The 26,913-nt window shown below is 47.8% G+C and overlaps 2 protein-coding genes across 7 annotated transcripts in view; both read right to left on the bottom strand.

Annotated features, from left to right (window-relative positions):
• Positions 1-1,693: 1,693 nt before the first annotated feature.
• Positions 1,694-8,809, bottom strand: LOC118178563 (potassium voltage-gated channel subfamily A member 2). 6 transcript variants are annotated; one of them, XM_035347191.1, is made up of 3 exons: positions 8,793-8,809; positions 6,468-6,851; positions 1,694-5,705 (listed from the first exon to the last, which is right to left on the bottom strand). In XM_035347191.1, exon 3 carries the CDS (start codon positions 5,622-5,624, stop codon positions 4,125-4,127), a length of 1,500 nt encoding a protein of 499 aa, XP_035203082.1. In that variant the 5' UTR covers positions 5,625-5,705; positions 6,468-6,851; positions 8,793-8,809; the 3' UTR covers positions 1,694-4,124. The 6 variants fall into 6 exon arrangements, with proteins under 6 accessions (XP_035203082.1, XP_035203080.1, XP_035203079.1 ...); XM_035347189.1 differs by lacking the exon at positions 8,793-8,809 and adding an exon at positions 7,629-7,758; XM_035347188.1 differs by lacking the exon at positions 8,793-8,809 and adding an exon at positions 7,412-7,598.
• Positions 8,810-23,769: 14,960 nt separating this feature from the next.
• The window catches only part of LOC118178560 (potassium voltage-gated channel subfamily A member 3-like), an 11,958-nt gene continuing 8,814 nt past the window's right edge, over positions 23,770-26,913 (bottom strand). Inside the window, 1 exon segment of the mRNA XM_035347182.1 lies at positions 23,770-24,432. The gene's annotated coding sequence lies outside the window, so the exon portion shown is untranslated.

Here is a 26,913-nt window from a genome sequence, read left to right as displayed (position 1 = left end):
AAAAAAAAAAAAAAAAAAAAAAAAACAAACACCCTCACAAACAAATCCCTTCAACTTCTTCTTGGCTTTCCCTGCACAATCACAAAAATATCAAGAATGGGCCCAAGCAGGAGATTCAGGATCCAGCCCAAAAATGCTGCAAAGCTGCTGGGATGCAGGGGTGCATGGAACTGGGTGCCACTGGTCCCCACCACCAAGGCCAAATCCAGACCTCCTTCACTTGGGCCCATCCCTAGGGGTGTTGCAAACTCCAGAAAGGCTGCAAGACTTTGGCAGCAATTTCAATGCTGACCCAGGAATTATCTGATAACAAAGCAAGGCCCTTCCTGAAATACCTCCTCCTCCTCTGTCTTTTTCTCTCCTTCTGTGTATTTATGCACAAATATGCCCATATTTATACTCCCACATGCCACACTCGCATAACACTAATGTAGAGATCCTTTTCTTGGTATAGCTCTGTATTCAAATTTGTAAGGCTTCAACACAACACAAAGCTACAGAGATTATTTTTCCTGAAAAAAAAAAAAATAAAAAAAAAATCACCCCATACAGATAATTTTTTTCTATCAGCCCTAAATCACTTGGCAGTGTGCAGCCAGTACATGAGCTTCCCTTCACTGCCCTTAACAGCAATTTCAGAAGATTTTAAAGGTCTGATGGGTTGTTCACAGGCTTGGGCAAGTGCTGGCTTTTAGAAAACAACTGTAATTACCGCTTTCCATCTCCAAAGCTACAGCACAAAGAATAAAACTTACGATATGGTTACTGCCTCCTCTGGGTACCTACGCAGGGGCACCTCCACAGAGCAGAAAGCTTCAGTTCTCCATCGCAACTGTGGCCAATATCTCCATGGCAGGAGGGAGGGGAGACTCAGCCCCTGTGTTTTGGCATCCTCAGTCTGAGGCATTTCCCCTCCCAGTTTTGTACCCATTCAAAGCAAAGGGAAGTATGGGATGCTCAGCTTTCTCTGTGGATACAGGCCCAGAGTTGCTCAAACCAAATTCCTCAAGAAAAAATGAAAAAAAAACACCACAGTCTCCTCCTGAAAACTGGTTCAAGATCACATCAGTGAGTCAGAAGCAAAGCTAGAAATAGCACTAGAGCTCCGACCTGCAGGCACAAATCCCATTAAAAGCTATAGGGGAACCATTTCTCCATGCGGGGGAGAAATCTGGACCCTTCTGTTTCATGCAGCCTGATGGATGGCTTCTTGCCACGGCCCCCACAGACCCCTTTTGCCCTGAAAACATGTCTGAGCACACATCCAGGCACACCCCCCACTTCCCACACATAGCGCCAGGGCCAGTGCTGAGGTGCTCTCCCTCCAGGGCTGGTTTCCCTACGTGCACCTGCCTGGGTGACCCTAAGAGGTGCAGAATCCATCCAGACCCAGAGAGGCCAGGAGGTGAGTGGTCTGAAACTCGCAGGAGTTAAGCAACCAGGCCCTTTGCAAAGTCTTGTTGAGTGTCAGCATCCTCTCCAAATGCCCGTAGTAGCCTGTTTTTAGCAGTGCTGCTTTCCCACACAGCAGGGTTAGGACCGCCCCAGTTCTGGGACACCCATGGGTGGGCAGCTAGCATCCCAGTGCATTGGGTGCCAGGTCGCATCCCCATAGACCTGCAGTGAGCTGGATTGATGGAGGCTGGCTGGCTGCCTGGAAATCACACCCATGCCATCCCATGCAACAACAAGCTTCAGAGACAGATTTATTGCTTTCAGTTGTGTTGCTTCTTTTGTGTGCGTTGCAGGTGTTTATGGGCTTCAGGGACACCCATTTCAGAGCTGCAGCAGCAGAGAGGAGGAGAGGACTCTAAACATAATGAGATATAATTCATTACAGGCTGCAGGCACAACCCTGTGCAGTGCCGAGCACCCAGAGCCCAGTGCAGTGCATTGGTGCTGCTCTGCACCAAGCAGGATCCAGGACTCTGGTGTGCTCACCATGACCACTGGGTGGTAATTAGAGCCAGGCCTGAATCAATCAATCACTTCAGTAAAAATGAGTGATCCCGCCTGGTTGAGTGGGGCCACGTCAGCACAAGAGATGGATCAGACCCTAAGCAGCATTTTGAACCATTGCTGTAGAATACATTAGCACCGTTTGTTGTATTGTTATGAATATTGTTTTCCACTTGGAAGTCAGGAAGGGTCCAGCTGACCTTGCTGGCATGCTCTTCAATGGGCTTCCTTCCCTGCATCTGTGCTTGGCAGCAGTGGTGAAATGCTGACTGTGCCCAAATTCTGCCTATATTCACCCTGACTCAACAGGCTGCCAAATGCCAGCCTTCACCCAGGGACTTGCGTAGCTGGGACCTTGGCAGGGGTTTGCATCCCTCTCCCCTGCCCTGGCCCATTCTGGGCTTTGTCAGCAGTGTGGGGACAGACAAGGAAATTCAGGTGAGATGGGGAAAGCAGATAAGACCCCTGAACCAACAGCTCCCAGCCATCCCCAAATAACACCAGAGATGAAGAAGAAACATGGGCAGCCCTGAGGTCTCTGCACCTCGACACAGCCCTAGAAAACAAAAACAAAAACAAAAACACAACTGGGAGAAGGCAAAACAAAAGCAAAGTCTTGGAAGTGCGAGCTTGGATCCAGCCCAGCCTCCACCACGTGAGAAAATAAACCATCAGCCCTAGGGCTCTACATGGTTGAAAAAAGGGTTTGCCAGCCCAAATCCTGCCCCAGTACAGGTCATGTCTGGTGGCCCCTGAGCCAGGAAGCCCTGATGCTCTGAGCACTCACATTTGCTGAGGAGTTGGCCCTATAGTCGCTCTCTAAATATCTATACACACACACACACAATAATTGTATAGGAAAGGGCTGAAAATTGCTGAACAAGCAAGTCTGGAAAGCCAGTACCTGCTATTCCACCTGCTCCCTGTGCCCTCTCTGATCAGCTGTGGTTTCTGCTCATGGCACCATGATTAATGACTAGTTACTCACCCCATAATGAGTGCAGGTGTTTAACTTTCAGTTCACCTTCCCTCGCTTGCAGTACTCGGCTCTTGTGGCTGGATGCTCGGACACTCAGTCTTTGCCTTGTTATCTATCAAACTGTTGTCAGCACATGCCTTCCTCATCCAGTTTTAAAGACATTAGAGATTTTTTTAGCTTCCATAAATTTCCTTTGAGCCACCGGAGTATCTATAAACACTATAAACATGAATACTGTATAGTCTACTAAGAAAATATATATTTGTGTGTGTATTAAATATTCAGATTCATGCAACAAATACCCATGCAGCTGTACTGTATTACTGGTTAAATTTCACTGCAGTATAAATATATTATAGGCCACAGCATAGTTGCTCCAGTTTTATATATAGATATATAAAAAAAGATGCTTTTTCCAACTAATTTTCAATGTGTCAGTGGAGGTGTCTTTGGTGATCCTGGAAACAGTGGTGATGGAAGTGTCATCTAAATAAATCAATAAAATCCAAGTGCTCCATTTATTTACTCATCCCTCCTGATGCCTAGCATAGAAAACTTAAGACTTAATAAATAATGTGCTGTCAGACTAATTATCCCTCCCCTGGGCCTCACACTGGCATACTGCAGTGGCTGAAACTATTGCAGCATGCAGCATTTTCAGTTATGAAACGCGAGCCCGGGTGATGCGTTCGCACTTGGCATTCCCAAGGCAGAAACCCAAGCCTTCAAATAATTGGGGTGGCCAGCAGCATGCTGTCCTCCCCAGCCCTGCCCGACCTTTCCCTGCTGCTGCCTGTGCCTGGAGCTGGCAGTGACCCAGCACTGGGGACAGAGCTGTGCCCAGCAGTGCTCCCAGCCAGCCGAGGAGTATTCCCTGCAACTCTGCTATTGCACAAACAGGAGCGGTGCTTGGCTCGACTAACCGCTCCACACCTTTGGAAACCCACAAGCCTGGGATGGGAGAAGGGAAACGAAATGGTTTGGTTTGGTTTTTCTGTTTGTTTGCTTTCACAAACACTTATTCAGTGTGGAAATCAAAGGTTAAAAGTCACTTACATAGCTATTGCTTCCCATGCAGAACCAAATATACACCGTAGAAAATACTGTATTAACTACAATGCAGAGCAGCACTCAATATCTGCAATTGTTCCACTTTAGCTTTAAATACATTACTAGGTTTTAGCAACTAGACATCAGTTAGCATTTTGGTGATATTCACATAGTTTGTGTTAGCTAGGGTGCAATTGGCTGTCTTCAAGTTCTCCTCCCTAAAATCCTCATTGCTATTGTTTACACCTTCCTGAATCTCCATATAATCAGACTTACTAATGGTAGAGGCACTTCTGCTTTTCTTTAGGTCAGGGGAAGAGGGGATCTTTGGGCAGCTGGTTACTTGCAAATATTGAGCCTGCTCCTCTCCCTCCGTCTCCCGGTGGTAGAAGTAATTGAAGTTAGACACTATGACGGGCACTGGTAAGGCAATCGTTAATACGCCAGCGATGGCACACAAGGACCCCACAATTTTCCCCCCGATGGTTGTGGGGACCATGTCTCCGTAGCCAACAGTTGTCATGGAAACCACAGCCCACCAGAAGGCATCGGGGATGCTTGGGAACTGGGACTCGCTCTCGTCGGCCTCTGCAAAGTAGACGGCACTGGAGAAGAGGATGACACCAATGAAGAGGAAAAATATCAAGAGGCCCAGCTCCCGCATGCTGGCCTTGAGAGTCTGCCCCAGGATCTGCAGCCCCTTGGAGTGCCGGGACAGCTTGAAGATCCTGAAGACCCGCACCAAGCGGATGACTCGGAGGATGGCCAAGGACATGGCTTGCTGGCCTTGCTGACCATCCTCTGGCTTCTCGGCCAGCTCCGTCCCTAAGGTGATGAAATAGGGAATGATGGCTACAATGTCTATAATGTTCATGATGTTGGTAAAAAATCCAGCTTTGCTGGGGCAGGCAAAAAACCTCACCAAGAACTCGAAGGAGAACCAGATGATGCAAAGTGTCTCTACAATGAAGAAGGGGTCTGTGAAAGAGGTCGACTGCTGGTACCCCATGCTGCTGTTGGAGTAAGGGGGATGGCTCAGCCCGCTGCCATGCATGTCTTCATTCTCATCACGAAAAATGGGCAATGTTTCCAGGCAAAAGCTCACAATGGAGATTAAAATCACCATGACGGAGACAATAGCTATAATCCTGGCAGGGCCTGAGCTCTCGGGGTACTCGAAGAGCAACCATACTTGTCTCTGAAACTCATTCTCCGGCAGTGGTCTTTCCTCTTCTTTGATGTAGCCTTCATCCTCTCGAAACATTTCCATTGCTTCTTCCCCCAGTTCATAGAAACGAATCTCCTCCGAGAAGATGTCCAAGGGCACATTAACTGGCCTCCGCAACCTCCCGCCAGACTGATAATAGTACAAAATCGCGTCGAAGCTGGGTCTGTTCCGGTCAAAGAAATACTCATTCCTGAGAGGGTCAAAATATCTCATTCTCTTTTTAGGATCCCCTAGCAAGGTCTCTGGAAACTGGGCTAGTGTCTTGAGCTGAGTCTCAAAACGCAGCCCTGAGATGTTAATGACCACCCTCTCGCAGCATTCATGGTCAGTCTCAGGGTTGTATGTGTCCTGCGGGTGACCGGGAAGAGCTGCAGCCTCGTCTGCAGGATCTCCGGTAGCAACTGTCATACTGGGGTTTAAAAGAAATCCTTATGCTAAACTCTTCCAAGTGCCCGGTGGTGGGATCGGACTCAGGGCACGGCTACTATCCTGCAGAAGGACAGGTACGTAGGTTTGGAAGTGTCTCATGAAAAACGAAGGGATGTTAAAATAAAAGAAAATAAAAAAGGAAAGAAAATTGCCCCTGCTGAGAAAGAGAGAGATGAAATAAAGTTGGGGGGAGGAGAGCAGCTCCCTGCACTAGCATGTCTACCATCTTCCTCAAGGGGTTAATTTGCCTTCTCTGGGACAGAGTTCAGAACTCCCATCTAAACCAATTAGGTGGAAGAGAGAAAACACATGAGGAACCTTCATCAATTCACAAACAGTGTGAAAAACTGGCATTGGCAAAACAGAACATTTTTGACTAAAAATAAAAATCTAATTAGAAAAAAAAAAAAAAAAAAAAAAAGGGAAGGGAAGGAAAGGAAGAAAAAACCATCCAGCCCTACACAGGCAAGGGGACCCACGGGGCGCCCGGCAGAGGCAGCATGGGCTCAGCTCATTTCCAGGCATGCAGCTAAGGGTTAACATTCAACCATGCGAAAGCAGACAATCCGGCACTACCCTCCAGGAAAGCCCTAAAAGCTCTGATTTAAGTTCAGCACCTTCCCCATCCTCCTGCCCTGGTCATAAAGCCATGGGATGCCATGCTGCCCGCCCTGCTCACCGCCGACCTGGGCTTTGCAGCTGCCTGAATTTCGGTACAAGCTGCCCCGCGGACCACTGCAGTCCCCCTCCTCGACCGCTGGCATCCCGGCTCCTGTCATTCTCTGCAAAGCACCATGGCACACAGAAAACAAATCACATTACCTGGAGAAGCCAAATCTTAGTGTCTCTTAGTAAGACCGATTATCTGACCCTGGGGAAATCCTAGAGAGAAATAGAGGCTTCCAAGATCCCCATAATTTCCTCTCTCTTCAAAGTTAAAAATAATGGTGAGTCATCGTAGAAAAGGAGAAGGGACATAAAAGGGGTGAGATTCCCAGATGGAAGTCAGGTCTTGTAATGGTTTGGACTGGAGAGAGAGAGAGAGAGAGAAAGAGAGACAGAGGGACAGAGTCTTCTCAGTAGCTGTTGCAGGTCTGCACTTCAGGGCAGATGAGCGTCTGTCTGATGCCTTCAGTACAGCGTTGAGAAGATGCTAAGCTCAGCAAAACCTGATGTCCCCAGTGTCCTCAGGAGGTGTGGCATTGCCTGGAAAAAACAGTGAGAAGGTAGAAAGCTGCCGGGGGCTTGGAAGGATCATCTGCAAAGCCCTGGCTCCTCCAGGCAGCCCTTTTTCCTCCCTGCGAGCTGTTTTCCCAGTGCCTCACTAACCTGCACTGCAACACGAGATGATGGTGAGAGCGCGCTAGTGGCAAGGTGGAAAAAAACAGAGCCCCATCCCCTCCGCTCCGGCTCAAGGCGGCGGGGCCGGGCCGCCCGCAGGAGCCGATGCCAGCGCAGGGGAGGAGGCAGCGGGTGGAGGGGGAGCGACGCAGCCCCCGGCCACGACGGATGCTCTGCAACGCCTCGCCGAGCACCCGGGAACTGGTGGTCCCTACGCCATCGCGCCACCTTTCCGAGTAGTTCGGGATGCTCTGGTGTCATCTGTGAGACCAAACCCTCTGCCGGTTCCTATATGGTCCCCCCCCAAGGCCATCTGTTCCCCCAGTAGCAGCTGAGGAGCCCCAAGCATCTCCGGCCGCAGGACCCGCGCGACCCGCATCCGCCCTCTTCCCGTCCTCCCGAAAGCCAGCCCCCGGCCGACCCACCCCCCCGGGAATTCGACTCCGGTGGGCAAAATTTCTCTTGGGGATGCTGAGGCTCCGATCCCTGGTCAGCGCCGGCTCATCAGCCTCCCTGCTCCTAAATTAGATCATCCTGCACAGCCCCACACCACGGGATGCTCAAGCCTTTGCAGTCCAACCAAACTCTCATTTTCCTTTTTTTTTTTTTTTTTTTCCTCTCCCAAAGAAAAAATCCTCTAACCTCCCTTCTTCAGCTCCAACTCGACTTGTCTACTTTGAGCCAGGATTACCGAACTGGGTAGGGGAGGCAGGTGGAAAATAACCCCATGAACTGAGCCTCCTTGGCAAAGATTTCATTCTCCTCTGGGCCATTTATGCCTGTTGGTTTCTCTCTTTATCACCCCAGGTGCAGATGTTGCTGCAGATCCCTCTTTTCTTGGAAATTTCCCCTTCCTGTGGAACCCTCCTCTCCCTTCTCTTTATGCACTAGAAAAAATAGTACAATCCTGACAAGGCTTGCAGCATTCAATGGCTTCGCTTAACCCTTTTCTGCCAGGCCCAGAGGAGAGGAGATTGCATTTGTCCCAGTTTTTCTCCTTTTCGTGCATTTTCTCCCCACCAGCTCACTCTGAAGTTCTGCTGGGTTTGACCTTCCCTGGCTCCTCTGAGCACTGTGCCAAAACACTGCATACATCAGGTGTCTGCTGCTGCCGAAATATCAGGCAATCACAAGCCCCCATCTCACCAAAAATCAACCAATCTTGATCATTTTTTTTTTAATACAGTTTTTCTCCTGCCCCTAAATTTTCTCCTCCCCTTTCTCCCAGCCCAAAACAACCCAAGTTTCTTCAGCAGTACAGACATTTTCTCATTTTTTAACATGTTGATTTATATTTGGCATGAGGTCTGGGCTCCTCTCTCTGAGCCCAAACCCAAGTGGTGGTGGTTGGTGCTTATCTGAGATGATTACAGCATCATCTAGCTTGACATCACAGATTCCAGTGCTGTTTCTGCTACTTTCTCCCCACCGCATGCTGTCCTGACTCCCTTTGCTCAGAGGCAAACACCTCTGCCACCTCTCCAAGCATCTCTGAGTTTATTTCATGCAAATCTGGGGGCTGCAGGGGCAAGAAGGAGATGAAGAGGAAGATTTGCCAAAGGACCCCAGTTTTTCACTGCATACACAAATCCAGGATCACTGCAGACATGAGCCACGGCTATCTTTCAGAGGGTTGGGATTTTGGATGTCAGAGATCCTCGAGGACAAGGTCATGTTTGCTTTCCCTTTTGCGACCGAAAACAAGAAGCCTCCATTTTCCACAGTTTGTGGCAAGCTGCTATTTAAGCAGGGACAACGGGGAGGAAGGGGAGGGAGAGGGAGGGGGAGAAAAAGGCACCAACTTACAATTGGCTCTGCAGTCAGGCATGCAGCGAATGCACAAGCAGCCACACTCTGCTCCGCTCCGCTGACAGCACCCTCACCTGCGCCGCTGGCCCTGAAACTTGCCCCAGGCTCCCAGAAACAAACCTCCAAAGGCAGCAGAGCTTCTCAATGAATATTCATAAGATTAATATGAGCATCTCTCCCCCCCTCCTTCCTCCTAAGCTAGAGACCTAGATTTCAACCACTGGGAAATAATCATATCCCTGGGTGCACAATGCTGCTGCTCTGATGTGCGGCTCCAATCCATGCCGTGTTCTCGGTTATAGCCTGGATCTGCTTGGGGAGATCTGGGACTGGAGAACCAGCAGCTCCATGCACCTTTAGGAAAGGCAATGGGGCAGGATCAGACTCAGGGGTGCATGGTGCTGTTGGCTGGGGTCGAAGATGGATTACTGCCCCTGGGTGCAAGGCTTTCCAGTTGCTTCAGTTCCTCCAGCCCAGTTGCTTGCACAGCATCTCGTGGGGGACATACAGCCTCGGATGAGCCCTGCACCCACACCTGGAAACCTCATTTCCTCTTCTCCATCACCCTTAAAGCAGTAATTTTATATCACTTCACATTTGCAGACCTGCTCCCTGCACACGGAGGCACCTTCCATTCCTAAAGGAGGGAGATGGGCAAGAACATACAAACTTGCCATAAAATACTTATGGCTCAGTCACTGCATTAGAGCATGAGGGAGATGCATGGGAGATGCTTGGACCACTCCACCATTACCATCCAAGGAAAGCACTTGGGCAGCAACAAGTACCACAAAATGCCTGGCATCCAGCAAATACAAGCACTGGAGGAGTTGATGGAAACCATTCCGTTCCCATATGCAGCAGTCAGATTTGCAAGCACCTGCCAGTGCTGGAGGTGATCACCCCAGGACACCAATCCGAGGTGTGCCTGGATCATCCTGAAAGTCCAAGATAATCAATGCTAAGAATAATGCCCAGTCAGAGGAATGTGGGGATATGGAGGGCTTAACCATATGATTTTAGCTCTCCAGGGCACCAGGAGCAGCAGGTGGCACAATGCCAGATACTGGGTGCATCCCTGGGGTGCAAGGAGGATGCTATCACCCGCTGCTCCTCCCAAGGCCCCCTCTGACCTCTTCTTGCCCTTCAGAAACAAAGATATACTTCCCTATTCCCAGCCAGATCCCAGAGTTGAAAATGAATTTCTAATTCCATGGCAAAATAGGGAATCCTCCTCTCCCTGCCATGAACAGTCCTTGTACATAAGGTTTTTTTTTATTGTGTGCATCCTGCTGGGTATGAGGCTACTCTGGAAAAAGGTTTTTAAAATTTTGTGTGCATTGTTTCAGTCTTTTCTGAAGGTAGAACTGCCATAGCAGGGTAGGCTGAATCCAGAAAATGATTTGCCCAAGGCTAATACTTATGCAATATGCAGAAACTGAGGCTGAACAATTCAAGTGAAGCTGATTTTATAACTTGTTATTCCTTCTGCTGCCTTGCAAAGGTTTTGCAAAACCAGTGGGACTTTTCATATAAGCAGAACTGTCTCCTTACAAAGAGACTGAATCCTGTCTCTAGCAGATGAGGGAAATTTCTCTGAATTGAGTGATGCTCTCTGATTTACTATCCTAATTGTGGAGCTATTATTATAATGTGTATGTCTGCACCCGCCTCTCTCCACCACGCTGTCAATTTGAGAAGTAACCCAGCATTTCAGAGAATTCGACAAGCTGATACACTGCACCCACTTGTCTGTTTTACATGTATTTCAATATTTCAATGGCTGATACCTTTGCATTAATATTGTAACAAAACTAAACCCCCCCAAAAAGTCTCTTCTGAATTGTTTCTTTTATCCAAATGTATTTATACCCTTCCTAACTCAAAAAAAAAAAAAAAAAAAAAAAAAAAAAAAAAGTTTAAACTAAGTCTTTTAACTGTGTGTAAGAGGGCTGGGCATCAGAGTACTGGGGACAATAATTTCTGTCTGCACCATTCCAGCTGGAGCCCTCCTGTGTGACTTGGGCTGGTCACTTGGTGTGAGAATGTCCCAGGAGATCTGGTGCCCAGGTCCCATCAGGAAGCAGAAGAGCTCTGCCTGATTTGTAGCCCTGAGTCCCAGGGGAGACCCTGCCATTATGGCAAGGGCTCTTCACACATTACATCTACGGAAAAGTGCAGTTTGAAGGCAGCCCACACCACATCAACAACAACAAAAAAAATCCTCCCCCATGAGGTTACCCTCCAAAAACAGATTTTCAAACATTTACTCCTATACTCCTAGCTCATTTGTTTGGCATGTTTTACAAAATGTGGATTTTTTTTTTTTTAAAAAAAAAAAAAAAGACTGCAAAAAAAACAAAACTCTTTGTTTGGAGGGGAAGAAGGCACTGACAGTGACTTTGGGATGATGCATACAGAAGGGTGAAGAGGGTAGAGTTTTCTAAAGAAAAGAGCAAGCAGAAGGGAAAGGAGAAGCATGTGGCCCCACAGGCAGCTGCAGGCAGGTCTTCTTCTCTCTTCCTCCCACTTCCTGGGATTTCTGGAAGTCTGGTTGCTGTTGAGGGTGAATGAAGCTTTTTCCATAACTGGTGTGTACATGTTTTTTTTGTTGTTGTTGTTGTTGTTTTTTTTTTTAAAAAAAAAAGTGTTGTCTTTCTCCTTTCTCTGTGCAAACCCTTCCCCATCACCTCCACACCCCAGCCTCTCCTGCCCTTCTTGAAGCATGGGAGATAGAGAAAAAATGGTCCTTTCTCTCCTTTTCTCTTACTGCACTAGGCAGTGGGTTTGGGGATGCTTGGTGATGTTTTAAGGACACGGCTGCATCAGCGAACATGAAACCCACAGGGTGGGATGTCCCCAGGTCTGACCTCATCTAGGGCAGTGAAATTCAAGCCTCAGCATCACACTGTGTGACTGGCATTTCCCCACACTGCCCTAAGCCAAACTATTCCCTCAAACCCTCCTAGGGGTGGTGAGAGAAGCTCACAGACCCTGTTCCACCACCTCCACATGTCCCTGGACAATGGCATTTCCCTGTGGTATCCTTCCTGGGGACCTCCAGACACCTTCTGCAAGGTCAGAGGGTCTTTGAGGGACCTCAGCAGCCATGCTGAGCTGGACTATGGCTTGTCCACATGCATGAGCATCACTGGGCTCCCACAGTCCTGAGCAGAGCAGGTTAGGCAGGGCATTGAGCAGGTCTGAGCCTCCATGGGCAAGTGTCCCATGTCATTTCAGGAGCTGTGAAAACTGTAAGTGGCTTCCCCAGGCTGAGTCACCCTCCAGAGAAAGCATTCCACCTCCTGCCTGTTGAGGCCATCAGAGCAGGGTGCATGCTCTCATACAGAGCACCTAGCATTGAGAATCCGCGCATCAGTGCGTTGTGACAAACGGAGTTGTCAGCAGCCCCGGTGTTGTGGCCTGGTGTCAGAAAATGAAGGCGGCCAGGGAGCAACGTGTCACAGACAGGTGAAGCACACTTTGCTCTTCTGTAGCTGCTGCTGGTGGTGAATCCTGAAATATTATGAGAGAGGTCGGAGCAGCTCCCCTCATTTGGGGATATGGGGGGAAGTCAGGAATGGCCTGAGGTAACACAGGAAAGGAAGAACAGACCAAAAAGAGACGTTGGGCTCTGCAGGACCTTGGAAGATCTTCTTGTTCATGGGAAGATTTGGTCCCTGGGAAGGTGTCCCTATCCTGTGAAGATCTCCTGGTCTTTGGCAAAGTGCACCATGGCCCAGGGGAAGACAACCAGTATTGTCTGTCTGCAAGTTAACATTAAACACATTCTCCCTCTGAATTTCTCCAAGGTGTTTTCCACAATAAAATACGTGGTTATTTAAAGAAATAACTCATTTGGATTCTACTCTGGATGTTTTTTTGATTGAAACTGTTGAGCTGTAGCATCTTTGCCTCCAAAGATGCCCCATCAGCATGGATATTATGCCTGGAGAGGAGCCGGCAGTGGTTGCAATACCCAGGCACTGTTCATTGAAAAAAACAAACAAACAACAACAACAAAAAAACACATTTTGTCTGACCAAAAAACAGTAAAGAACTTCAGTTCTTGAGGGCTTTGGAGCTCATTGAGATTGTGAATATTTCATGCCATGCTGCCACTCACTGCAGGAGAGCTAATGGACCCATGGCCTTTCAGCGCAGCTTGGTGGGCAGGGCTGGCATGGGGCAAGCGGCTGCTCCAGCCACTCCAGTTAAAAGGCTCTCAGAGATGATTTATTTTACTTGCACAAACAAAAAGGACAGGGCAAGACAAATTAGTGAGCAGAAAGGAAATCAATAACCTCCTTCAAACCAGGCATGAGTGCTTTCATCTCTGGAAAGGAATCCCTCCTGTTTGCAAGCCCGCTTCTCACTCCCTATGCTTGCCTATGTATAAAACCCCTCATCCCTCCCTGGGGAAGGGGCTTCATTAGAGGCATCAGCTGAGCCCGTGTTCCCCTGAGATGTCTGGGGGCAACTGAGGGGACTCAGCTGCATCCTTGCATCCTCTGACTCCTTCCAAACAGTGAGAAATAGAGCTGCTACAGGGCTATAGGTCTCCATAAGTGTCTTTATCTGTGATGCTGATGGAAAGCCAGCTTTGACAAACAGCAGAGCTCCCCATGTGACTCCACAGAATATGGAGGAGAGGTGATGAATTTTCCTACTCATTTCATTTTCTCTCTAATGATTAATTTTCCTTAGGTCTGAACCAGGTCATTCCCATCTGCCCAAAGGTGTATCTTTCCTCCTCCAGCTTTGGGAAAGGAGATTCTCAAAAAAAAAAAAAAAAAAAAAAAAAAAAAAAAGGCAGAGAAGGCAGAGAAATAGGGCCAAATGTTGAAAACTTCTGAGCTTAGAGAGTAAGACTAAGGGAAGATGAAAGAAACCTCCAGTGGAGATGGCAAACACCCGCAGACAGATTACCTTTGCTTGGGGCAAGTGGGTAGGTGACCCTGGGGTCTCTTTTACACTGAATAATGGGGCATGTCCTTTTAGCCACCAGTCCTGGGACTGGTTTCCCATGCAGATGATGGAGAATATCATGTGCATGTCATCAGATGGGTGACAGAATCTCCCATCAGAGGACAGATAGGAGAAGATGCTCTTTTTAGACTTAATGGGTCTCACTCTAAGCATCTGCTGGTGCTGGTGGGACCAAGAGGTGCTGAAGGTCAGATCCAAGCCTTGTGGAGAGGGGTGATCCACTACTGTCACCCCAAAAGTTCATCCCACAGGTGGCCTGTTCTCACCCCACTGGCACAAATCCTGCCCTGCTGGGTCCCACTGTGGTCTCTGCTATCCCCGTTCTTCTGTTTTCTGCCCAATGAGGAGCTGCGGTAGCAATGCATCCACATACAAGTGCTGCATAAAGTCTGTGTGCCTCCCTGTCTGTATGTCAATGCATGCTCTGCTGTGGGCGCTGAGAGGTGTCACTGGCATGACCACAAGCAATCCTCCCCAGGAAGCAGTGGGATTGCAAAACAGGCAGCAGGAAAAGTGCTCTGCAAGGATTATTTGCATCCTCTCGTCCTCCCACAGGAGGAGGATGCTGCAGGGAAGAGATGCGGGATGGGGATGCTCAGGCTGGGGAGCGCCTTCCGCAGGGCTTCAGCCCGTGGGCAGGGTGGCAGAGCGGGCAGGGTGGGAGCTTCAGCCACGAGAGGGCACCGCGCGGCGCGGCACAAAGCCGGGCCGTGCCGAACCGCGGGCTGGGCCAACGTAAAGGCCGTGCCAGAGCGTGAGCCTTCCCAAACCAGGGGCTGTGCCAAGCTGCCGGCCCTACCGGCTCGTGAGCCGTGCCAAACGGTGAGCCGTGCCAAGTGTGGGCCGTGCCAGCCTGGGGGCCACCCTGGGTCATGAGCTGTGCCAAACCAGGGAGCGTGCCAGATAGCAAGCCGTGCCAAATCCCACGCTGTGCCAGCCCCCTCCGCCTTGGTTCCCAACATCATCTTAAGCAGCCAGCTGCCATCAGCTTCCAGCCCCAAGCTGCATGTCCCTGCCACCAGCGTGGCTCCATCCCTGTGGGGTCCCTCCTGGAAGGAGCCATGACAGGGTGGAAAAGTCCTAGAAGGAACAGCGAGCTTAGGTAGAAATTCATCATTTTATCACCGTCACCCTGCTCCTGGGATATGCTGGGGATGCCCCCTCACAGTGACATTGACCTGGCTCTGCAGGCACATCCCCGGTTGGTCCAGCAGCTCCAGGTGGCTCGGGAAGGTGACAGCCACAGGGACATCAGGGAGGAGGTGCCATATCCAAGGGGGCAGTGGCAGAGCCTTGTCTGACCCTCAGCTGCCCTTGCCTTGAGCACCGCTGCCCTGCAGCATCCTCTTCTGTCACCTTGCTGCTGTATTTACTATTTCTTCCTCTCCCACCCCCTCTTTTGTGATGACAGACTTCCCCGTTTCTATGGAAACTCTCCTCCTCTCCCCTCATTTCTTCAAAGAGGTTTTCAGCTGCTTCTTTAGAAAAGAGCTATTTTTAGCCCCGGCTTCCCCTGCTCCCCCTCCCCACTCTCTGCTCTCAGCACACACTTTTCTGAATGAGCTGCACCCACCCGGCTGCCACCAAGCACCCATGGGTGCTACATAGCTGGTGAAAGAGCTGCTTATGTTCAGGTCCATAGCCCAGATCTTGTCATTTCCCTTGATTTTTTTTTTCTCTTTTCTGGGGTATGGAAATAAAGGAAAAGCTTCTGTTCTGCAGAAAGGTCCCAGGAGCATCTGCAGTCTGCACAGTTCCACTGCCAGGTCCTTTTTTTAAGAGGATCAAGAGTATCCTTTGGGACAAGCAGAGTCCATCCACTGTCACTGGCTTCCACAGTTGAGCAAGGTGTGAGCACCAGACAGGAGGGGCTTCCAGACAGGTCCTTTCAAAGCCTGCCTGGACAGGCTGCCCTGAGGCATGCAGGACAAGGGGTCAATCTGAGACCACCACCACTGAAACCTCTGGGGGCTGCCTCCTCCCAGATCAAGCTGTGCCATTGCATATGTTGGCATCTTCATCCTGTCCATGATCCCGTTTTGCTGATATGCACACCTGCATCTGCCTCGGTGAGCAGGAGGTGAATTCTACTTTTGCACTTCAATCACATTAAAATGCACAAACACTGCCTAAAGCCTTGGTGCTGGAGGAGCATGGTGATGTCTGAGGAGCTGCCCTGAGCTGAAGCATGGGTAGAAGAAATTCAAGAGTCTATCAAGAAAATGAATAGTAACAAATGGCCAGGTCCAGATGGTCTTAAGCACAGATTTCCATGCAGGATATGATAATCTTAGCAATCCCATGGGTAAACCTGACAGAAGAGGATGGCCAGTGAGGCCTTGCAGGAAGAAACTATGCTTCACTGGTCAGAATAGAAAGGAAAATAGGAAGGTATGGTTTTGTGAGACAGGAAGTGTCCTGAAGAAGACTCCAGCATCCTGAAAAAGTCACATCTGGGAGAGCTGGATGATGCAGCTGGGAAAGGGAGAGAAGGAAAGGGATATGACACAGGTCACTAAAATCCTGAACCATTGTGAATGATTACAGAAATGATAACAGAAAAAGTAAATGACAGAGAAATTTCCAAGCAACAAATGTAAATGCAACACATGAAGTTGTTTCCCACACAGCTTCAGTGTGCAAAGCTGCTGGAGGCAGCCAGGGTTCAGCTGCCAGACCTTCAGGTCCCAGGCCTGAACATCAAGCTTGCCTTGGGGTGTTACTGCCACAGTGGCATTTACGTTCTGCCCTTCATAACGTCTGCAGAGGAAGCAGGGAAATCCATCCTGTTGTCACACCATGCCCCATTCCATGGCCTGTGTGTCCCTCCTGGCTCCTGCAAAGAAAATCCAACCTGGGGGATGACCTGGCTGTCAGCACCAACTGTCTCCAGACCCTCTGCAGCTCAGGTGGAAGGTCCTCTCCATGCAGTCTGTCAGCCCAAGCAGTGGTGTGGACTGGAAATTCTGCATAACCCATGATGTCTGGGCATGTGCCTCAATTCAAGGTTCACCCCTGGGTCCTGTGATGTCTTGGGTATGGACACATCACCCTCTGCACATCAGAGGTGCTGTGGCAAGTGCCTTGTGCTACTTTTCACATAAACCCAGGTGGCACGTCAGACAAGGCCCCTGTCCTTTCTCCAGGGATGTTTGGGCTGATGGTATTCATGCCACCTTTCACGTCTCATACTTTAAGACATCCTGTTTTTCATGCTTGCTTAAGCACTGTGCCGGTTAACCACACAATGACTGAATCCGGCAGCTAGAAGCACCACAGCCCTCAGGGGAGCTGACACAGGAAGGAACAAATCAAGGTCAGGGCAGGGGGAGATGTACCAAGGGCTGCTAAACCCACAGCCTGTCTCTGAGCATCCCCAGAGGCTGCTTCCTCCTGGCTTTAAATCTCCTGCTGCTGCTGGCTCTGGCTGGGAACTGGTTTGGTCCCACACAGAACAGCCACTGGGAGACAATTTGGAAACAGTTGCCCTGAAGTTGGTGCAAAGTGATTTTGCTCATCAGCTTGGCTCACCACCACCACCACCACCACCCAGCTCACCAGCAGCCCTGGTGTTGACAGCAAACCAAGAGAGTGAAGAAAGGCAAAACCACACAAAACCAAAAAAGCTGAACACTGTTTTTCAAGGATCCTGCACAACTGCAGAAGCCAAAGCTATCAGGCAAGGCAAGGGCAGAGCTCAGGCCCCACTGGAGAGTCCTGTGCCACTCCATGCAGACAGGGAGGCCAGCAGGGTCAGACAATGATTTGTAAAACTGAAGACTTCAAAGTTCTCCTTCATTGCTGAGTTCCCCTGGTCCAATCCTGCTGCTCTGCTCCCAGCCCTGACTGTCAGTTTGGAGCCTTGAACAGTGTCTGCCAGTGTTTCAGTCTCAAGAATGGGATTTGCAAAAACACCCAGCACTTGGGACAAAAGCCTGAGAGACTGAAGGAGCCCTCACATTCCCAGCTCAGCCGTGAAGTAAAATAAAATCCCCATTGCATGGGTCCTTGGGTTGTGGGATGCAACACAGCAGAGTTTGCATCTGCAATTCAACTCGTGCTGGCACCATCTCTGATAATTCCTGTAGGGGACCCCTCTGGCAATTTGGGTCCTGAACCAGACCTAGCCTTTCCCACTCTTTCCTGGTGCACGTCACCCATCCTAAATCTCAGCCAGGGTTTCAGCTGTGCCATGGTTCTACTTGCTTTATGGCATCCAGCTGTTTACCCCAAAGCAGGAATATGCCCTCTTGCTTTTTGAATTGAATCTGAATACCAGACGCAGGTAATTTAAAAGCAAAAGGAACCCGAGAAGTCTCCAGGTCTTCACTGTTCCAGGAAGCCTGCTTCCCACCAATCTCTAATTGCTTGCAGATTTCCCAAGTGTGGAAGTGAGACCGCTTCCAGCTGCTGCCGATTAAATGCAGCTTGTAAAATCATAATTTATTTTTCCACTCCCTTTTCACTCTTTGATATTTTTAAGACAACTGGTAACCTAAAAAAGCTCTTACATTGCATGGCCAAACTTGCTTTTGCGTGCAGCCCAAAGATGTGGTAGAAAGCCAAGGTCAATGTTTTCATATGAGCTTCAAGCCTCATTTCTTGACATCCCCGTCTGTGATTAGGATGAGTGGTTCAGTGCCTCCACTTGCATTGGCTTTGCCAAAACATCACCAGTGACATCCCTTCGTGTGACATTTAAAATCAACATTTCAAGTCTTTGCCTGGAGTGACTTCATTCTAAAAAGAGAGCACACTCTTCAGAAGGCTAGTTAGGATGCTGGAAATATGCAGATTTTACCCCAAGATTTTGTTTCTGCAACACAGTGAATTTTATTCCTGAGAATCACAGTAAATTTCAGATTATTTCATCATGAAAAATTAGTGGTGAGTTTGTCCAGGGAATGTATCTCAAACCTCATCCTTGCCCCACTCTTCATAACCTGAATGTCTCCCCTCTGCTCCATCTCATTTTTAAACCCCCTTGTTACACATGCAGAACACCGACCCCATGCTCCAAGGTATGTTTTAGCTATTTTATTGAACTTTGTGTATGAAATAACAGTTTTAAGTTCTAATGAAAAACATTAAAAAAATAAATTCAACATCAGGTAAAAAAATCACACAACCAAAAAAAATCACTTGTGTTTACTGGTAATTGAACACAAGACCCATGGCGTGGTGGAGGTCACCAGGACAACGGGATGCATTGGCTTGTTTTAGCATCAGACCAGTATCAACAGAACAAGTTGAAACAAGTGGAACACAGCTCACTGGCCAAACCAAAATAAAAAAGAAATCAGAGCAACAAGACTGCACTTTACATCTCCAGTCAAAAATTGCATTGTTTCTGTGGCACCCGATTACTCAGGATTTAGCCTCCTTGCAGAGAAGGCTGCTTGGTTTTTCAGTCTGATGCACTGAATTTCACAAGGCAATATTTCACTGTTCAAACATGTCCACAGGTGCTCCTGCTGAGACAGTCAGGGAGACCTTTCAGTACCACCTAAATCACGCACAGCCCAGCGACATGCACACAGACAAGGGAAAGCTAAGTCTAAATTATATCCAGCCATCTCAGTCCCAAGAATAAACCATGATAATAAATTGAACAGTAAATGATGGGAAATTAATAAATGAGGACCTCCTCCTGTGTTGGAGTCAGGCTGCAGTCGGTCAGGCTGCAGTGGCCCTCTCCTGCAATGTTTTTGGGACCTCCTTGAAAGGTGCTAAATTCAGCCATGGGAGTACTCCACCCTCAACAGTAAGGGTAACTTTCTTCCCAACACATCATCCTAGGTGCACACAGATTAAGTTTTTAGGCACTGCTTTACTGGCACTGCAAGTCCTGAATAAATTGAATGGCCAAGTCCCCCTCCCCATACACTAATGGCAGCAAGAGGGGCATGGCAGCATACAAACACACCATTTTGCTCTAAAACCACCCCATTTCGAGCACTGGTCTGCAATTTCCTGGCATTGTTACTTCTCTTAATATAATTCAATATGCATATCCAGATATTTCAATGACTTTCCTGATGCCAGGTAAGGTGTTCTCCAAAATCGCCCTCAGAAATTGCGGGATCCATCTGAAACAGTGTCAGTGGCCTGGCTTCAGAGTTGTCAGAGAAATTGGGTATGGAAAACAACTGTTGGGGACAGCAGCATCTCAGGCCATTTCTTCTGAAGATGCACTGATGATGTCATGGAGAGGGCAGAAAAGTGTGAAAAATAAAGGCAATTTACCTGTATCAGAGGCTGGCAGACAAAAACATCAGGATTACAGAGCTTTGCAATTTAAAGGGGCCACTACGTGGCTTTAATCTCAGCTCAAGGGACAACCTTCTAGAGGAGTCTGGTAACAGAAAGAAAAGCAATAGAGTGGGGAGCACACTGTCTCCCAGAGCTTTTTGGGAGAGATAAACTATCCCATGAATTCCTTAATTTTAAAAGATTTCAGTAGTGGTAGCAGTACTTAAACATCTGTGTCATAGAACATCTTTGTGTGTGTAATTACAGCCATCTGCACACAAAGGCTGATTTTTGAGGGTTCTCACTGGCACCTGTGGAGACAGACTGGAGGCCAGACCAGTACTGCAGGAATCCTGACTTTTTCCCCAGATCTAGGAGAGCAAGCAGAGCAACCTCACAGCACTGTGTGCATCATTTCTGAAAGCCCTCTCCAGCCATGCTGCTGAGCTCCATTCATCCACTGTGTCCCTGAGCGTTCATGAGCACCCTTGTAGCAGTTGAGATACCTTGTGAAATCTTTTGCTTTCTAATTTTGCCTGTTTCTTGCAACATCCCTTGGCTGCTGTGCATGAAGAACATCCCAGTGGCTTTATGCAACCCTACAGCCTTGAGTACCACCCTTGTCCCGTTGGGATAGAGTGGCTTGATAGAGCCCCCCAGTGCCCTCCCAGTGCTGCTTAGAGCATCCTAGTGGTCTCCCTTGCAAATCTTCCAGGTTGGGCCCCACAGCAAAGCTCTTGTTCACTTTAATAACAGCCTAAAATCAAAAGGGAGAAGGGATGGTGGGCAGCATTTGCTGCAGACAGCAGGAGGAACGTATACATGTTCAGTGTCTCAAGAGCACGTACAATGCATGAGTTCTCATCATCTGAACATAGCGTTGAAGGGCTATGAATAAAGATGAGCAGCCTGCAGTAGGATGATTATGGGAATAAATACACACTACTTTTTTGGATTTTCTCTTGCTGTCAGCCATCATTAAATCACTCTTTTATTTATTTATTTTTAATTGACTGGATATATTTTTTATTTGTCTTCCCTTGCCAAAGTCAGACCTTTCTCCACCTCTCTCTCCGCCCCCCCCCCCCCCTTCCAAAATGGCATTTCAACATGGCTCTCCTGACATGATGGTTATCTTTAAAACATACAAGACTATATTCAGAGTTGTGGCAACACAGGTAATATACTGGACTAACAGTTGAAGAGTATAAAACTCTCAGTTATTTTGATAAAGCACATCAACAATTAGCTGGTTCAGCAACCAAGCAAAAGAAATCCAACTGCATGGAGCACATGTTTACCAAATGGTACTTTCATTGACAGAGCCCCTATGTACAATATCAAGAACAGGCTGAAATTTGGCAAATTTCCATTGCTTTGAGATATCCGTTGGACAGGTTTGGGGCTGCATGGAAGAAGCAGAGTGGCCAGAACCCGTGGGGCAGCTCTGCTTTAGGAGCTCTGGCTCAAACCTGACCCATCAAAGGGCTATGCTCTTCCCATCACTTTGTTCTTCAAAGCACACATTTCAAACCGTAACAGACGCTTCAACACAGTGGCTATTGAAACTGGACAAGGTATTACACATACACACATATGCCATAAAAAAACTCTGTTACACCAGTGAAAAATAAAAATAACTTTTGTACTGATACATTCTATCCCCCCTTTTAAGGGCTACTATTTCATGTTCCAAAAGAAACTAAATTTAACACCTTTGGGACAAGGACTTCCCAAGAGCTGGGGCTGTGACGCAGTCCAGAAAATCAACTCTCCTGCCAGTGTGTGACCTCGTCTGGTGCTGGTGCCCTGCAGGCGACACAGACAACCTACTGAGGGATGCTGGATCTGACCTGCCATGAGCACTTGGGGCTATTTGCAGCCCAAACCCACCAGCATGGCAGAAAGATGCTTGTACCTCAAGATATTTTCAGATTTGCCAAAGTTTTTGTTCAATCTCCTTTGCAGCCTCAGGAGCAGGCTGCAAAGCCTTGTGCTGCAGAGGAAACTGCAAACAAATATTTTCTGCAGCTATTTAGTGGTTTGGGATGTGACCTCATCCCATAGAGTCCAGGCCCATCTCCCCTGAGCCTGCTGGTAGCTCCATCCTCTGCAGTGGGGAAGAGAGCACTGCTAGGTTGTTTGGGGCTCACAGTGAAGGAAGTGGGCTCATCCCCCAGACACTGGACACATGTTTGTGGTCCAAGCATTAATTTTGGTACTGGGGAACTGCAGCACAGACCAGCCTGGGGAAAGGACCCAGTTCCCCTTTCCAGGACACGAGGATGGATGCCTGGAATACCTGGGAAACTGGGTTTTCATCTGTGCCAGGTTAAGTTACATTTAGCTATGAGGTGACAATCCCTGCAAGCCCATCCTCGGAGCAGCCATGCTGTGGTTATCACCAGATCCTCAGGGGTTTGCTGGCAGAGCAATGTATGGGGTTAGGGTGGAGGGGCTGCCGCTCCCTTTGAGAACCACATCAACTCCCTGCAGTGGAGGGAATTTCTCAATTCTAATTTTGGTCGAAATTTGCATGCAGGGCTTAGCCAGAAGTGAGGACGACATCTGCTGCTGAAGTACAGACAAGTCCAGAGCTTTCCCAGTCCCAGAGGACAGCTCAGAAGCCCATCTGGGCTTCTTTTGTCTTCAAAGCTCTGCTGCAAGAAGACGTGGTGCAGACAGACAGTTGCTTTGCCATGGGTGTTCCCCTGAGCTTTCCCCCTTCACAGCCTTTCTTCCAGGTAGATGCTTATTTTTAAAAGCATCCTCACTTGGGCTGTGACTCAGAGCATCCCACACATCTCCTGTGACTATTTCCCATCCATGCCCAGGGTCTTGTTTAAAATGTGGGTGAACAGCTCAGCTCCCAGCACGTTGGTAGATGCAGCCCAGGAAAGCCATGTTTTGCTGTCACCCTCCATGACGGAGTAGGGACCTTGAAGCTGCCTCTGGGCATGAACACGAAGCAAGCATGGACTCAAGAGTCTACTTGACACATGCTCCCATCTGGGCTCCCATTGCCTCTCCTTGTGCATCTTCTGCTTCAGAATGAGCCAGTTCATTTCACCTGGGCCAGCCCTGATGAGTGACTTGCTTTTGCAGCAGCTACAAGAATCTCTTTCTCATCCCTGGAGAGGTATTGTAGTGCAGGTGCAGAGGTTCTTGTGCCCAGCTCAATCCCACCAGCATTAGTTTCACACAGAAATCCAATGTTCTGCAAGTATTGCCTTGTTTCTGCAATGGAGCGTGTGCTGGGCATGTTTTAGCCTCAAAGCTGGGATGGCAGCAGCGTGCAGATGGAGCTGGGGAGGTGGATTAAGTGAGAGCCGGAAGCAAGAGAGAGAGCACCTACCCCTTCGCTGCTTGCATTGTGCCTCTGCAGACCACTTATCCTTTTGAACCAGGATGATGCTTACCCATGCTGTCCTAGGAAATGCACTGAGGTTATAAACTGCCCAGTTTTGACAGCTTCACAGTGGAGAGCCCACAGGGGAAGCCAGCAGAGCAAAAAAACACCAGTGTGCAAAATAAACCAGTGGTGGGTAGAGCAGTGATGCATTTCCCTTTTATTATAGTATTAGAGATAAAATACTATAATATTCACTTATTATGGGACCAAAGTACTGTGTAGGAGCGGAGACAGGTACACGAGCTCTCATGAAATGAAGTAGGGCATGACAACTCAGGATTGGGTTTTTCATCTATTCCAGCCCTGGCAAACTGTCTTTCCTTCTTTTTTTTCACAGAGTTTCTGAAAGCAAGGCACAACTCATGGACTGTCTGACATGATTTTCCCCAATGTCAGTGGAGATGGGACTTTCCTGGTGTATTATGAGGACTTAAAGTAAATCACAGTTTTGGAGTGGCACATTCCTATTTATAACGAGCATATACAGGAAAGTCAGAAAAATAAAACTGAACTTATTCACTTCCCACTGCTGAAAAAAGCCTGTGTCATTGGAAAGGGAACACTGTGAGCAACTGAATTTTCCCCATTTCCCTCCCACCCCAAGCAAAATATTTGGACTGCTTATTAGCAGCTCTGCTTAACATTTCCTTTCTGGTTACTTAATCTTTTTTTTTTTTTTTTTTTTTTTTTTTTTTAATGAAATAATGTCCAAATGATTTCCACCTCCCCTCTGCCTTTTTTCTGGCTTTGTTCAGTTTCATCATATTGCACATGATCTGAAAATAATCTTCCAGCTGAAAAGATGATCCCTGGTACATAATGCACTTGTGTTAGAAGATACAGATAACATAGCAAGTGTTTAACATGTTAGGGTGCAGGAGGACGGACCTTCCATCAGTCGAGGTTGGGATGTGTGTGATTTCCTTTGAGGTGTTTTATTCTTCAACACAGTCCTGAAGCTCTTAAATTCGAAGCTCCTGTTATCTGTTGGGCAGATCAAACAACAGTTTTTATGCACAGCCTGCCTTTGAAAACAAGCAACACATTGTTATTTTTTCAAGGCAAAGTGGAATTTGTCCCCTTGGACAACTTCATATTCTCATTCCTCACAAATGAAAAGTGAAAATTTGCTAATTAAAATTGCTTAATGGACAAAATGCAACACAGTCTAAAGAGAGCTGAAGCTAGAAAAAAGATTCATTAAACATATTTCAATTATTAACTCTTATCTCACGTTAATGACAAGTTTGAAATCCAATCCAGAATAATTAGCATGAAGTGGGTTTTCCTTATCACGTTTTTATCTTAATCAAGCTGGGTTTGTGAAGACTTGATATGATTTACATGGTATTAAGCAACTGGTTGAGCTCATAACTGGTGCAGATTTGCTGAGATCAGCAATGGGGATGCAAGAGCAGGGGCTGATCTCACTCCCAAACTACAGGCTGAGCCCTCCAAGATCCAGCCTGACATAAAAAACTTTATTCCACTCATCTTCCATGCATCCATGGTGATTCCATGCATCACTCTCATCTTCTGAAAATTTGTCCTCTGCTTTCAGTCCATAGCCCAGCAATGGGAGCATCGCTCTGCCCGCCCATGGATGGGACACAGCCCCATTTTTAGAGGGTGTTGCAGGTTTACAGGCATTACACACTGCATGGGTCCTAAATTCTACCTCCTTCATGGTGATTTTTCAAGTGGGAGTTAGTAAAGTTTCTTATAGAAAGGTTCATTAACTATATTAAAACCAGCGTGTGGTGTGCACTAATAAGATGAGCACCACCACCAAATCAGATTAAATGAGCTGGGTGCTTCATTAGCAGCTGGTGATGAGACAGCCATGGGAAGGATCTGCATTAACGGGTCAGAGCCAAGTGCTAATGAACCCAGACCCAGTGGTCCCAGCTCAGCCACCAAGCCCTTCACCAAAAAGAGCCTCCTTTCTCCCAGGGGAGAGGCAGGCTGGAGATAGGCAAGGCAGGACAATATCCATGCCAGATATTCACTTTGGATGCTGTGGGCAATGAGAGCACGGAGAGGAAAGGGGGAGGGCACGCTCCAGGCACGTGCTCAGCCCCAGGGGCTACAGTACAGAAAAGCTTGCTGAGGCAGGAGCCATCTCACAAGGCACATCCCGAGTGCTGAGACAGATACCTTGGCATGTAGTGAGCTGAACCGGGATGGAGAGCAAGGGACACAAATGCAAGCAGAGCCCAGCTTTCTTGACCGAGCCCAATCCAGCACTTTTGGGTACCCCAGTGTCTTTCCAGGATGTATCCCTCCCTGCCCTCGTAGACAGAAACCCCAAATCCCCAGCCTAAGGATAATGTTATTTCACCAAATTCAGCTCGAAGAGTAGTGGGAGTGAGAAGTTGGGAGCATTCAATAGATAGTGGTGCTCTGATTCCTGAAGGGGTGCAGATGTATTCCCAGCATACAGGGGTGATGAAATCCTCCCCTTTCCAACAAAAACAGAGGATATTAAACAGCAGCCACGGAAACTAGATGTTTTTCAAAAGGTGAAGCCAAATAACTCGTATCCAAGAGGTTGGAGCTGGTGAAGCAGCTCACAAGACTGCATACATTGAGTATTTCTTGAGTCCTGGACCTGGGGAAAATCCAGGACTGGAAAATAGCTCCTGTTGAGCCAAATTTTTAAGGGATAAACAAAGTGACCTGCAAAAGAATGGGTCTGTCTGTCTTTCTCTGATCCCAAATAACATGCTGGAATGGCTGAGGCTTTGAATACAGAATTAAAGTGCAGGGTGTAATTGATAACAATTAATGCAGGTTTGGGGAAAACAGATCTAATCACATTAACTTGATAGCTCTTCTTACTGAGCTCCAAGAATGGCTGATAAAGGTAAATGTTATCGTAGTACTTTTCTGTAAAGGAGCTGCATGACATCTTGGTTAAGAAAATGGAGCAACAAAGCCAATTTGCAGGACACTTCACAAAGCAGCTGAACTCAAGCTGCAATAACTTTTTGTTTCTCCTTGTGTATGCTTTGCTTTTCCAGTTCAGCACATTTTGCAGCCAGAATGAAAGAGACATTGCTGAAAGGTTTGGTCACATTGAGACAGTCCCAGGAGATGAACATCCAAGTCTGAATTTACAGCACACAAGTTTGTGTTTAACTCAAAGTCCTGGGTTACACATTTTTATCCTGCTGTGACAGCCCAAGGTCCAAATCATTACTGAGTTGTGAAATGGATGCAGAGACCAGCAAGAATGGAGAAGAGAATTTTGACTACAAATGCACAGAGATTTTGGGAGAAATGGATCATAAGGATGGAAATGCAAGTGCAAAGATGTGGAGTGAAGAAACCAAAGGAAATGGGAAGGGGGCCATAGTCCAGAGCTGGTGTCCCTGGGAAGCATGGTGAAAAACTGTGCTTTGCTCCAGATGGGGGAAATCACCCCAGTTTATGAGGGATTTTTTTTTTTTTTTTTTTTTTTTT

The sequence above is a fragment of the Oxyura jamaicensis genome, chromosome 26, assembly GCF_011077185.1.
Source record: "Oxyura jamaicensis isolate SHBP4307 breed ruddy duck chromosome 26, BPBGC_Ojam_1.0, whole genome shotgun sequence".
In the NCBI taxonomy this organism is placed as follows: Eukaryota; Metazoa; Chordata; class Aves; order Anseriformes; family Anatidae; genus Oxyura; species Oxyura jamaicensis.
The sequence above is the reverse complement of the archived record's forward strand: the minus strand, read 5'-3'. Positions and strand labels throughout refer to the sequence as shown.